General features: G+C 40.6%; 1 protein-coding gene across 4 annotated transcripts in view; it reads left to right on the plus strand.

Annotated features, from left to right (window-relative positions):
- MIPEP (mitochondrial intermediate peptidase) overlaps positions 1-14,201 on the plus strand; it is a 210,635-nt gene that overhangs the window by 17,208 nt on the left and 179,226 nt on the right. For all 4 annotated transcript variants that reach the window (XM_033237239.1, XM_033237225.1, XM_033237232.1 and 1 more), the window contains exons 6-10: positions 2,259-2,441; positions 3,006-3,162; positions 8,231-8,279; positions 10,063-10,123; positions 13,896-13,948. In XM_033237239.1, the coding sequence (XP_033093130.1) occupies positions 2,259-2,441; positions 3,006-3,162; positions 8,231-8,279; positions 10,063-10,123; positions 13,896-13,948 (503 nt within the window). The remainder of the gene's footprint in view (positions 1-2,258; positions 2,442-3,005; positions 3,163-8,230; positions 8,280-10,062; positions 10,124-13,895; positions 13,949-14,201) is intronic.

Here is a 14,201-nt window from a genome sequence, read left to right on the forward strand (position 1 = left end):
AGTAGATATGTTCCATTTTTCAAAAGAGAGACCATAAAATAAACCCACCAACAAAATCTATAAATCATCAAAGCCTATATTCTTTCCAGTTGGTTTCTTATTTAATTAATTAATTAATTAAAATTTTTTTTGAGACAGAGTTTCACTCTTGTTGCCCAGGCTGGAATGCAACTGGGCAATCTTGGCTCACCGCAACCTCCAGCTCCCGGGTTCAAGCGATTCTTCTGCCTCAGCCTCTTGAGTAGCTGGGATTACAGGCACGTGCCACCACGCCCAGCTAATTTTGTATTTTTAGTAGAGACGGGGTTTCTCCATGTTGGTCAAGCTGGTCTCAAACTCCCAACCTCAGGTGATCCACCCACCTCTGCCTCCCAAAGTGCTGGGGTTATAGGCGTGAGCCACCACACCCGACCTTAATTTTTAAGGTCTCATACAAATATACGTTTAAAATTAATAGAAATGTTTATTTTTAACATTATTTAATAACACAGAAATTTCATAGAATTTTTGAAGAGTTCAGATGAGTGTACATTTCATTGTTACCACGGAATGATGAAGTAATATGCCTGACAGATCATTGAAGTCGGCGTGAACTCAGTTTTGATTTTTCCAGAGATTTTATCAGTTGATAAAATCTTCAAAGTAGTTAATTTTATCACTTTTTTTTTTTTAAAGTAGAAGTTTTGAAGAAAATTTTGGAACTGTAATGTGATTTCAAAATCTTGTTCATCTTTTTTGTTATTCCACTTGTTACCATTAGGTGGTGTTAAATGGCCATATCAGAAACAAAATGAGCAAAGGGAAATCGACTGTAAAGAAATGGGAGTCTCCGAAAAGTTTTTTCCATGAAATTTGAATTTTCTATATTGAAATTCTGGGGATATTGATATATAGTCAATTTTTTTAGCATCTTATCAAACATACCTCTACATCATCTATGTTTATCTTTAAAAAGTATGTTAGTATTGTAGCTTAATCATTTTTTAGAACACAGAACAGTTTAGAACCTGTTAATTGCTGTCTCCCCTCCCAGAAAGATTTGTATACACTTTCACCCGAAGCCCAACATGAGCCCAGTGCAAAGCCTGTCTAGTTTCTTAGCAACCAGTAACTGAAAATTCAGCCCTTCTCCTCCAGTCAACCTGACTATTATGTGGATTCTAGTTTCTATTTCATCTTAAAGCATTTATGGCAACCCCTTTGCTAATACATGTTTTCTCAGGTGATTGTGTGTTACAAAGGTTAAAGCTAGGTGGATGTGCCAGCACCATCCACATCCTCATCACGGACCATTTGAGGGCCTGGCAGGAACGAGGACCATGTGCCACATGACAGGGACACAGAATAGAAGGCAGGACCATGCCCTGGGGCCCCGGTCTACTTCTTAGACTTAACTGTATCATTCTGTAGCAGCTCAAGCACATGCAAAATCAGAACTCTTTTCCCTCCCGAGACAGGGTCTCACTTTGTTGCCCAGGCTGTAGTGGTGTGATCATAGCTCACTGAACCCTTACCTCCTGGGCTCAAGTGGTCCCGCTGCCTCAGCCCCACAAAGGGCTGGGACTGCAGGCGTGTGCTGCCACCCCCGGCCAAAATCAGAACTCTTAGAATGTGCTTCCCCACTTCTGGAGGCTCACTACACTTTTGCAAAGAACTATATTTTTTTTGAGACAGAGGCTCCCTCTGTCTCACAGGCTGGAGTACAGTGGTGCAGTCTCGGCTCATTGCAACCTCTGCTTCCTGGGTTCAAGCGATTCTCGTGCCTCAGCCTCCCAAGTAGCTGAGATTACAGGCACGCACCACCATGCCCAGCTAATTTTTATATTTTTAGTAGAGATGGGATTTCACCATGTTGGCCAGACTGGTCTCCAACCCCTGACCTCAAGTGATCTGCCCTCCTCAGCCTCCCAAAGTGCTGGGATTAAGGCATGAGTCACTGCACCTGGTATGTGTTTTTTAATGTTGTTAGTTTCAACAATTAGTTATATAACCTAGACATAACATAGAACTAGAAGTTATGTAAACCTTAAAGCGTAGAAACATCAGAAAGTCATAAGTATGATCTTTTTGTTAGAATATTAAATATCTGTTAAAAGTAAAATTAATATTTATAAAATATAGTAATATATTCATTTTACTAACATTTAATATTAAATAACAATGTATATGTTGATTTGACATCTTTATATTTTGTTTATTAAATCGTGAAATATTAATTCAGAATGCCTTGAAATAACTTTTACTCCTCCTGCATACAGCGTAAAAGAGCAGTGGACCTCAATGTTAAAATCTTGGATTTGAGTAGTACATTTCTTATGGGAACCAATTTTCCCAACAAGATTGAGAAGCACCTCTTACCAGAACACATTCGTCATAACTTCACATCTGCTGGGGATCATATCATCATTGATGGTCTCCACGCAGAAGCACCAGACGACTTGGTATGTATGTTTCATTCTCTTCGTTGTTTAGGTCCCATCTGTGTGTTGCTACTGTTTTAACCTAAAATTCAGTAATAATATAGTAGTATCCTTAAAAACTTTTTAGCATTACTAAGCCCTAAAAGTTTAACTTGTGGAATTATTAATGCCATAAACACTTAAAAGAATGAAAATGATTTAATTACTTATATTTCATATACGACTTCTTATTTTTGAAGTATGATTAATAACAGCATTGACTGATATTCTAGACTACAGAGACTTTTAAATTCATGCAGCCTTACTTCTCCTGGTTAAGACGCTGTATAGCATAGAGATCCATGCACTGGGTAGAGGTTTGTCCCGCCGTGCCTCAGAACAGTACCCTAGAGCTGCAGTCACGTATGCTGTTGCATCCCATGCTATTGTATGACTCTGGAAGCTTTGTCGCCTTGTGTAGACCGTTGCTTTATTTTGAAAGCGGTGATCATCTGCAGATGAAGTGGTGAGCATGAGCCTGTGTGATTGTCACATAGGACTGTGTCATGGTATTTATAACCTTCACCGTTTACTTTTTAAATGTAGGTGCGAGAAGCTGCTTATAAAATTTTTCTGTATCCCAATGCCGGTCAGTTGAAATGTTTGGAAGAATTGCTCAGCAGTAGAGATCTTCTGGCGAAGCTGGTGGGGTATTCCACATTTTCCCACAGGGCTCTCCAAGGAACGATCGCTAAAAATCCAGGTAACCCTGTTTATCCAACATTTAAGGGCAAAACAGGATTTTTATGAAACTGAGCTTTTGATTTTAAATAGCTGTAAATTAGTGTTGTATTTTTAATACATGCAGAGAACCATTTATAGGGATTTTCTATGTATTTTTATAGGAACCATTTTTAAATAGAGCTAATAATTTGGCATCTATTCTGTCCAAAGAATTTTATTTTATGTGAATGTTGAGAGTAAAATCATAACCTAAATTTTCATGTTGATGTTAGTCTACATTGTTTTCATTTTAACTCAATTAGTTTCTGTGCTCAGTTTGACCAAATTGGTTAGAATTAGGGTGAGAGAATGAAAGATCAGTATGTTTACTGAGGTCGAGATTAAGTATAGGTTAGGTCATATAAAAAACACAGTCAGATAGGCCTCCTTTTCAGAGAGAAGAGTACTGCTTAGGAAGGTTTGTGCTAGGTGAGGTGCTACGGAAGTGTGTTGTTGGGTTTGTCATAAACTGCCTTGTGCTATGTTGAGTTCCTTATGATTCATAATGTCTAAGAGAAAATGTTACACAAAAATAATATAAATGTACAGAACACTTTTTTCAAAAGCATTTATTAACTTAACAGTTGTAATTTAGGTGGTGAGTCAGGAGTAGGGTGGCCATGATGGTGGAGCTGTGTGAGACTTAAGGTCTTGGCAGTGAAGTTGTAAGACTTAGTGAGGATGAGGGGGAGGAGGAGGCAGTGTGGTGGGCCCCCTGGGGTTCTAGTTGTATATCTGATTAGACATTCCACTCACGGACAGAGGGGACACTAGGGGCAGATCACAACCTGAATCCTCGCTTGTCTTTATTCCTTCTGTGCTGATCCCTTCTCACCCTAGCATGTTCTTCTCTTCTCCAAAGTTCTCTAAATGCACTCAATCTTGCTGCCTACTCTTTCATAAACAGCTGTTTCCCTTGACTTGTCAAGGCTCTCGGTTAAGCCGCAGGCGTGTCACACTCATTGTGGCCTGGGTTCCCTAGCTCATGTCACTTTCCTACAGAGACCAGCTTTTTTTCCTAGTCTACGTGTTAAAATCTTACCCCGTTTTTTTAGTGCTCAGCTCAAAACTTCTCTTTCATGAAGCTTGTTAAACTTTTTCACTTTCCTTGGACCCCTTTGTCCCTAAACCCTTGAAACACTTACAATTTGTTTCATATAATCGAAGCTCCTAAACAGATATAACATGTATGTCATGTATTAAATGTGTGTTTTTAGTATATGTTTTTTCTTTTGTTGTAAGTATCAGTTTGGTGGAAAGTATGTTTTTCTGTAGTCGCTGTTGTCAACAGTTTGATTATAATAGTACCATAGTTTTATTTTATATTTATATAAAATAATAATATTAGAATATCATTCAGTGCTTACGCTGTTATTATCTCATTTCCTTCCTCTGCAGCTTTGTGAACTAGGTATTTGTATTCATGTCACAGATAAGGAATCTAAAGTTAGGTTATATTGCTAAAATGTGGCAGAACTGAAGCCTAAACACATATTCTACATTTATGGTTTTCCATAGGCTGCTTGAGACCTAATGCCCTATGTTTTATATCATCTACATCCCATTTTTGTTTATTAATTCAGCAGATATTTACTGATTGCCCACTATATGTCAGATACTATCCTCGGTCATGGTGTATAAAGCAGAACAAAATTCCTATCCTTATGCCGTTTACATTCTTGTGAGCAAGGGAAGACAGTTAAGAACGAAATGAGTAGATAAAGTATGTGGTATGTTATTAGTTAATGCAAGCTGTGGAGAAACTGAACAGGGAAGGGGATAAGGAATGTGGGCATGTAGGCTGGTGTTGGAGTTTTAGAGAGTGTTGTCGGAGGGCTCACTGAGAACGTGGCATGTGAGCACGCTCTTGACAGGAACACGTGTGAGGCTGTGGCTCTTGGGGACAGAAAGGTTTCACGCAGAGTCACTGGCAAGTGCTAAGGTCTTGAGGCAGAAAAATGCCTGCCACGTTTGAGGAGGGTAGAGTGGCTGAAGCGCAGCATGTGCAAAGAGAGTGGCGAGAGGTGGGAACAGGCTGACAAGGGCGGCATTAAGTAGAGAGGACACAAGTGCAACAGGTCGCTGTGGGGGTTGGGGCAGAGGAATGAGAGATCTGACTCTAGTGCTAATGGTGAGAGTCAATGCTGCTGTTCCTGAGAGAAGACTGCAGCAGGGCCAGGGTGGAAGAGGGCCTGTTTAGATGCTGTTTTGCAGTAACTATGATGAGAAATGTTGGCATCTTGACCAGGTAGTAGCAGGGAAGGTGGTAAGATGTGATCAGATTCTGGGTGCATGGTATTTGGAAGAGGGAGCCAACATTTTCGACCTAAGCAACTAGAAAGAGTGAGTTACTACTGTTAACTAAGATTGGGAGGACCGGGAACTTGATGGAGACACCAAATGAGGTTCAAGTGGCCAAGTTGGGTAGGCAGTTAGATAGAGTGTGGAGTTCTGAGCTTCAGATGTAAGTTTGAACCTCTACAATGAGACTCTGAGACCACAAAGAGAGTGAACTTAAAGAACAAGTCCAAGGACTGCACTCTGGGGCCTTCAAGTTTAAGAGGCAGGCATGTGAGGAACTGCTAGTTGACGCTGCCAGATGTAACGGCCAGTAAGGGAGGTGGAAAGTGATCACAGCATGTGGTCCTGGAGGCCACTCAGAAGGTTTGTCTACATGAGAAGGGAGAGATCAGCTGACTCATGCTGTGGCCAGGTCAGATGTGAGGAGGGCTGGGCATGACCACCGGCTCTAGCAGCGTGGGTGGAGCTCCCTGGACCTGCAGCACCCAGCGCCAGATTCCGTGACTGGCAGGTCAGCCTTGTGCACTAAGCACTTGGTGTGCTGATGTACTGGCAGGGGGCGGTTGTGCACCACATCACATAAGATGTGCCCCGGGTCCTTGAGGATGTAAAGCTTAGTTGAGGAGCCGGATATATGCATATAAAAAGAGAAATGATAATACAGGTTGGCACGTTTTTGGTGCTGAGTAGTACAGACAAAGCAATGCCATGGGATCTAAGAGCTCGGGGCGCCTGTCAGATGCGTCTGTGGCTGTTGAAGGCACCCTGAGGGAAATGAAACGGTCATGCACAGTGTCAGGGTGAGCGCTCCGCAGAGCAGAGGAAGACAGGAAAGGCTGACTGAGGCTAAGGCGGGCATTCATGTGGACGGTGAATGAGGAGATAACTGCGGTGAGGCACTTAGTGATTTTCAGGGGGTTTCAAATTCAGTCTTAATGTGACAATTCTCTAGGGACACTAACTGAGGCAAGCCAGGTGCAGTGTCTCACGCCTGTAATCCCAGCACTTTGGGAGGCCGAGGCAGGCAGATCCCTTGAGGAATGTTAAAAGAGTTTGAGACCAGCCTGGCCAACATGGTGAAACCCCGTCTTTACTATAAATACAAAAATTAACTAGGCGTGGTGGCAGGTGCCTGTAATCCCAGCTACTTAGGAGGCTGAGGCGGGAGAGTCGATTGAAGCCCGGGAGGCGGAGGTTGCAGTGAGCCGAGATGGCGCCTCTGCGCTCCAGCCTGGGCAGCAGAGCAAGACTCTGTCTCAAAAACAAGGTTATTTGAGGCAGATTCTTCACATGTAAAATGACTGGAAGAATAAGATGGATGAATGTTAAAAGAGGGTTATTAAGAGATGAAACGTACACAAGCATACAGAGGGATTCATTTGAAAACAGTTTGGTATGGCACCTGGAATATAATCCTAAAATGAGATTTCATTGTTGACTAAATAATGTCTTTGTTCCCCCAAATTCCAATTGTTGTTTCATATGGCACATGAGCCAGTGTTTTCAGAATTCGTATACACAGGACTTGTTAAGTATTGACAGTGGCAAGAAACCTCATGGTTTGGGTTTAGGTTAACCACCGTTATTTATTTCCTTAGCCTTTTATTTCACTCAAAAGGAGGTAACTTAAACAGAAGAGAGGGCAAGAGACTTAAAACTATATAAAAGATTATCTGGAAAATATAAACATAGTGTTTGTAGTGAGCTAAAATACATATGAAAGCTCTGTATACATAAGTCAGTGATAAAAAGTGCCACATTAAAAAATACTCATAAAACATTTCTTCTTGTGGGAAACGATGGTAATCCTACCACACTGCCTTTATGGGTTTGTAGATTATGACAACTACAGCAGAAGTATTTTAATAAAAGTACTTAAAAAATTCTATCGGAAGTTAAAATTTGTTTTTCTTATTTTGCTATTTTTTTCATATTTATCCTGAATAGATTATTCTACAGTTGTATATAAAAATAAAATTGTTATCAAGAAAAACATTGATTTTGAGAAATTTATTTCAGTGAATCATACTTCTACACTGCACCTATTTTAAATGAACAAAGCAGAGTCTAGATAGCTCTTTAAAACTTTGAAAACATCAGACATGTCTAAGAACGTTTTTTCTTACACATAGGAATGGATAGAAACACCTTGAAATTTTGGGCTTTTTTCTTTAGCTTCCAATTATCTCGTTTTTTTTTGAGATGGAGTCTCACTCTCTTGCCCAGGCTGAAGTACAGTGGCACAATCTGGGCTCACTACAATCTCTACCTCCTGGGTTCAAGCTCTTCTCCTGCCTTAGCCTCCCACATAGCTGGGACTACAGGTGTGCACCACCACGCCCGGCTCATTTTTGTATTTTTGGTAGAGACGGGGTTTTACCTTGTTGGCCACGCTGGTCTTGAACTCCTGATCTCAGGTGATCCACCCCCCCCGCCAGCCTCCCAAAGTACTGAGATTATAGGCGTGAGCGACTGCGCCTGTCCCATTAATTCTTTTAATTTTGGGATATAATCTGAGGCTGTGGATTATTAGTATGCCAATTTAATTTTTTTCTGATTAAAAGATCATCATCACCTAGAAGTATTTACTGTATGTTTGGTATATGTTAGTAGCTCTACTTCCCTTTGAAAATCATCACTTTAAGGGAATTGTGGTATATAGATTATGATCATCACATAATAATTTTAACAGATATGTTCATTTTATTTCAATAATTGAAGATATTTTCTTTTGAATTTCATTTTAGAGACTGTCATGCAGTTCCTTGAGAAACTATCTGACAAACTTTCTGAAAGGTTAGTTTTTATTCTACTATTTAGTTTTTTGGTTAAGATTATTTAGTCCTTTTAAAGAAGACTTGATTTATAAAAAATTAGGAAGTGACCTAGAATATGTTTTGGCATATTGGACCAGACCGGTCTCACTATGAGACATACTTTGAAAGGCCATAGTTGTCTTCCTTAACGTGCCATTCTTGAAAACATAGACTGTCCCCTTTCATTAAACAATTGTTTTTAGAAATTCATCTTTCATTTGTACTTTAAAAATCTTTACCAAAATGTTTTTGAAACTATTTATTTTAACTTGTGCCATGAATTTTATGACAAGTTCGTAAAATAATATTTCTCTTCTTTTGGCCTAAATACAGGAGGCTTATGGATGTGGTGTCTTTTTGATTTTGTGTAGTATCTTAAGAATGTTCTGTCTCAACATTTGTAATTTCAGGCTGAAGTGTTTTACTGCCTTTGGTGCGTCCGTTTATTATATACAAGTTGAGTGTCCCTTATCTGAAATGCTTGGGACTACACATGTTTTGGATTTCATTTTTTGGGGGAAATTTGGAATATTTGCATACACGTAATGAAATATCTTGGGGATGGGACCCAAGTCTAAACACGAAATTCATTTATGTCTCATATATACCTTATACACATAGCCTGAAGATAATTTTATGCAGTGTTTTTAATAATTTTGTGCCTGAAACAAAGTTTTGGCTGCAACCCATCACGCGACATCACATGTGGAATTTTCCACTTGTACCATCATGTCAGTGCTGAGAAAGTTTCAGATTGTCAGATTAGGGAGGCTCAACCTGTATTCCTGCCTCCCCTGCCCCTCCCCTGCTCAGTGCCTTCAATCATGCACTTGCCCTTCACTGGCCCTCTTGCGGGACTTAGTTGAGAGGGAGCACACCTTTAGGTACTAAGGATTCTAGGAAGAAGCAGTCATGGTTTGTAAAAAAAGGATGACATTTCCTCTTTCTCTCTTGTGATACGGTCTAAAATTGTGTTTGCCTTTTTTGGCTACACCAACACATTGGATCTTGGCTCACATTTCTGTTTTGGACTGTAAACTCATGCCTCAGAACTCATTCCTCTCTAGTTTGGATTATGTTTATAAATTCTAAAATTTTCTCTTAATAATCCTGGTGAACCACTGTGTCTTTGATACAATGAAGAGGGTTAATTATGCACTTATTGAGGATTTATCCTGCTTTACTCAGTTAAGTGTTAGTAGTCTTTCTCTACATAGCTATAGATTTTTTGAGCAAGCATAGCTTCATAATTCTACAGGTATTTATAGGAGTTAGGAGTTAATTCCAATATACATGTCATATTGTACAAATATTAAATACTTATTTAATTATTCACCAGCTAGAGTTTTTCTATAGGGGAAAAATGACTAGAAATCTTAAATGTAGCCAATGATAAAATTCCTTTCTAGAAGTTAATTTGTTTAGTCTCTTTAAAAAGGTATAGCAAAGAGTAGTGATTTAAAGTTTGCTGATTAATACTTTGCATATTTGTAATGACATTGCTAGTTTTTCCAAGCTTTAGGACTCTTGAGGCATATATCCACCATGCTGCTTTTTAAGGTAGAAATTGAATATGCTGCTTTATATATTGTTATTTCTCATGACACTTAGGTAAAATTTGGATTAATAATGATTTACATGTGCACTACTAATTATATCTAATCTTCTTATGAATATTGGAATGTAACATAAGCAAGCTAGTCCTTTCGTAATGTAATTATTAAAACTTTGTCCTAACAAGTAATGATAAACCTGTTTTGTAGAACTCTAAAAGATTTTGCGATGATACGAGAGATGAAAATGAAACTGAATCCTCAAAATTCTGTAAGTATGTTGGAATATTTTTACTATAGACAGTCTGTCAACTGACATCAATGTCTTGTGGTTCAGGAACTTTCTTGTGATGGGCTGGAGGTCCATTTAGTCTTGTTTCTGATCCTCAGTTTTGGTGAATAAAGATGTTGAAATATTTGATTCTTCTGTCCCAAACTGATGTTGCCTGTACATACAGCGTTTTTGCTGAGGAGTTGACATGTTTTATGTAAATACACTAACACAATGTGTACATATTCATACAAAGACTGCTTTCATTCTGTGGAGTGTTGGCGTCTCAGTTTGAAGCAGACTTGAAGGAGACTCAGTGGAGGCTTGATCTGGCAGGTGGCCATTTTAACCATCAGTGTTAACATTGCAGTTAACATTGCATTTGCTTATTTGTTTGCTAATTTATGATGCCCAGTTGAGTAGGTCAGTATTTGACTAACAAAGTATACCACATTCTAAAAACATGTAAGTGTTGTTTTCAATCATATGATTGTATGATCTTCCTTATGTGGTCCAACAGTATAGACAAGTGTTATTATTATGGCCAGAATGCTGCCCAGGTGATTGGGGGAGTGCCCTGAAAAGTGTCGAGACTCCAGATATTAGGACTCATTCCTGTTTGGTTCTAGGGCACTACAGGATTGCCGGGGTTGTCTACACCATTCTTTCCCAAATGCTGTTGTTAATTCTTGACTTAGTTGCTGCTGCCAGAGCCATCGTCATGAGGAAGATTTAGGGAAATGGACCTTACAGATTTACAAACTGTTTACTAGCTTCCCAGATACAGCCACTAGGAAACAGATTAATCCCATTAAGCTCAGTGATGTGTAGAGTAGCATGTCAGTCTGTTAATTTATGGAGGGAGCTGTGTCTAGCAAAGTAACTAGTGTTAGTCATCTGCACACCTTGGCCTGGTAGGTAGTCTCTTTTGGGAGACTAAATAATAGATAAGAATTTAGTTTGGTGACTACAGAAACAGAAAAATAAAAAATAAAATGTGTTGCCAAAAGCTAATTCAGTAAAAGTGAATATGACTTTAAACTGTTATCTGTAGACACTTGTATATAGCTTATGGATACGATTATTCTGCAGATATTTGTGAAATGCCCAGCCTCCTCATGAAGTCCCTGTTTTGGTGAATGGTGCCACCATTCACCCTGCTGTTCTAATCAGGGCCTGTGCTTAATCCAGACCAGTGGTTCTCAAAGTGTGGTTCCTGGACCGGAAGCAGTAGCATCACGTGGAAACTTGTTAGAAATGCAAATTCTTGAGCCCCACTTCAGACCCCCTGAATCAAAAACTGGGGCGAGCTCCACAATCTGTGTTTCAGCAAGCATCTCCAGGCACTGCACACCGCCCTCCCCCATAATCATCTCCAGGCCCTGCACACCGCCCTCCCCCATATCATCTCCAGGCCCTGCACACCGCCCTCCCCCATAATCATCTCCAGGCCCTGCACACCGTCCTCCCCCATATCATCTCCAGGCACTGCACACCGCCCTCCCCCATATCATCTCCAGGCCCTGCACACCGCCCTCCCCCATAATCATCTCCAGGCCCTGCACACGCCCTCCCCCATAATCATCTCCAGCCCTGCACACCGCCCTCCCCCATAATCATCTCCAGGCCCTGCACACCGCCCTCCCCCATAATCATCTCCAGGCCCTGCACACCGCCCTCCCCCATAATCATCTCCAGGCCCTGCACACCGCCCTCCCCCATAATCATCTCCAGGCCCTGCACACCGCCCTCCCCCATAATCATTTGTTAGTTCCTGCAGATTCTCCCGTCCTGTGAACTCTTGTGTCTTCTCCTGTACACGTTGCCATAGCCTGGGTTGGGATCATGATTCTCACCCAGATGGTCACTGGGAATGCCAAACTGGTTTCTAGCCTTTTGTTCTTGCTCTACTCAAAGCCGTCTTGGATTCAGACAGTTTAACCATGGTTTTAGCCCAGTGTTAGGCATAGAATTGGTTGTCAGCACTTACTTGAACTATGAATGAATAATAAATGAATGAATTGCCACCAGAGGAATTTGTCTAAAAAGCAGATCTGATCTTCTCACTCTGTTGTTTAAAATTCTTCAGTAGCTCCCGGTTCTTCTCTGATTTCCCTTCCTCCTGCCCTGCTGCTCCCGCCAAGCCCTCACGGTTTGGCCCTTGCCTGCTTCTCTAGCTTCATCTTCTGCTGCCCCTCCAAGCTGAGGCTGTGTGCTTTGCTCCCTCCTAATAACTGTGCAATGCTCATGTGATCTCTGTTCACTTCGTTTGGCTTTCTTTCCTTGCTTTGCTTTCTTTGATTCTTTAATTTGAATTAGTATTTATGTACTGGCCACATGAATATGGCATGGTGGGCAGGTTCCAGTCATTTACAAACACCACCTACAGGAATGCCTTTCCCCCTTTCTCATCTGGATGAACTGCTCCTATCATAAAACTCAGTTCAGGCTTTACCTTCTCGAGAACATTTCCTAACCCTCCGCTGTGATTTAAATACCCTTCTCGTGGACTGTGTTTTACATGGCACAATGTAGACATGACATACTGTCCTCTGATTGTTGAGTCACTTGCCTTTCTGCTGCCTAAGCTATCATCCTCTTGCTTTCGTCTCATTACAGCCTGCACTCTGTCTGCATCTAGCAGATAGTAAATAATCATCTGTTAGAGAAAATGTGTGCCAAGACCTGAACACTGTGGGGCCAGGATTCCATGGACACAGTCCCTGCCCTTCAGGCACTCATGGGGAGAAAGAAAATAAGCCTACAAGTATCTTAGGTTGTCATACATCCCTTGATATAAGTATTACTATGGAATATGGGAAATAACACCTTGTTATTGGAGAAGATTATGCCTGAACTGAAATGTTAAAGGATAATGGTACTGAGGAGAGCTGCAAACATTTGCTGAGCCCTTATTCAATGCCAGATACTCTACTTCATAGTTTAAGTACATTCAGCAATCTTATTTGGGAGGTACTGTTGATTCTTTCAACACATATTTACTGAGTGATTACCCTGTGCCAGGCACTGTTCAGGTACAGGAATGTAATAGGGAAGGATGCAAACAAAGTCCTTGTTGTCATGCAGTTTATAGTCTGGTATGGATTGTAAACTGGAGCCCGGGCAGTCTGTCTTCACAGCCTGGTCTCTTAACCACTCTTTTGTCCACCTGGACACCTAGAAGGAGGACAGTTCATTCAAGTATTCAAGCTTGCCTTTCTTTCAGTATTATATACCAGTCATCAAAAGCAACTAGTCCTGTAGTAGTTCTTTATGACATATTTTCTTTGCCAAGATTAGAGTTAATTCTGCCTTGGTTACATTTTAAATTGTTGCTTTCATTTTTGATATCTACCCAAAGCTGCTTGCTTAGATTTAGAAAGAACTTTAATCTTATCTTTAGTACACTCATCTTACCTGCAGCATGTTTTATGGATTAATACGTGGGTTACATTTTGGGAAAAATGTCATTATGGCTAATATAATTCATTAATGTTTACTTTTGTTAGATTCCACTTTAGAATGACATTTGTTTGCCTTTTCCCCAGATTCTGTAGGTCTTATTTATACCTTGCTATCCTTTGATTACAGGGAAGTCAAAATAAGGAGCCAGGTATTTTCTGCCAAGCTGTCCATTTTTTAAGGGATTCTATAAAATTGCTCTGATTTACATGAACAGTAGCTGGTTTACATTCTATAAACTGGCCACGTTGCTGATAAAAACGGAGGAAGAGTCAGTAGCTTTCCTTAACAGTGAATTATTCCATTGTAGGAAGTAATGCCTTGGGACCCCCCCTACTACAGTGGTGTGATTCGTGCAGAAAGGTAAGTTTTTCAAGAAATACCCATAGAGGAAAAGGAAAAAGGAAAGTGATGTTTATTCGGCAGCTACTGTCATCCACTGAGTCACCCACAGTACACATCCTTCCCCTGACACCATCCTTCTGCTGGCGTGGTCTGCTTCACTCACGTATTCTTCAGCTGCTTGTATCACTTCCTTGTTTAAAACTCTAGAATCTGGTCCCTCTCCAGTCCCGCCCTTGTGTAGCTCTCTGGTTCTCTTCCTAGGCTGTGAGCA

Source organism: Trachypithecus francoisi, unplaced genomic scaffold (assembly GCF_009764315.1).
Source record: "Trachypithecus francoisi isolate TF-2019V2 unplaced genomic scaffold, Tfra_2.0 Contig01461, whole genome shotgun sequence".
NCBI classification, from domain to species: Eukaryota; Metazoa; Chordata; class Mammalia; order Primates; family Cercopithecidae; genus Trachypithecus; species Trachypithecus francoisi.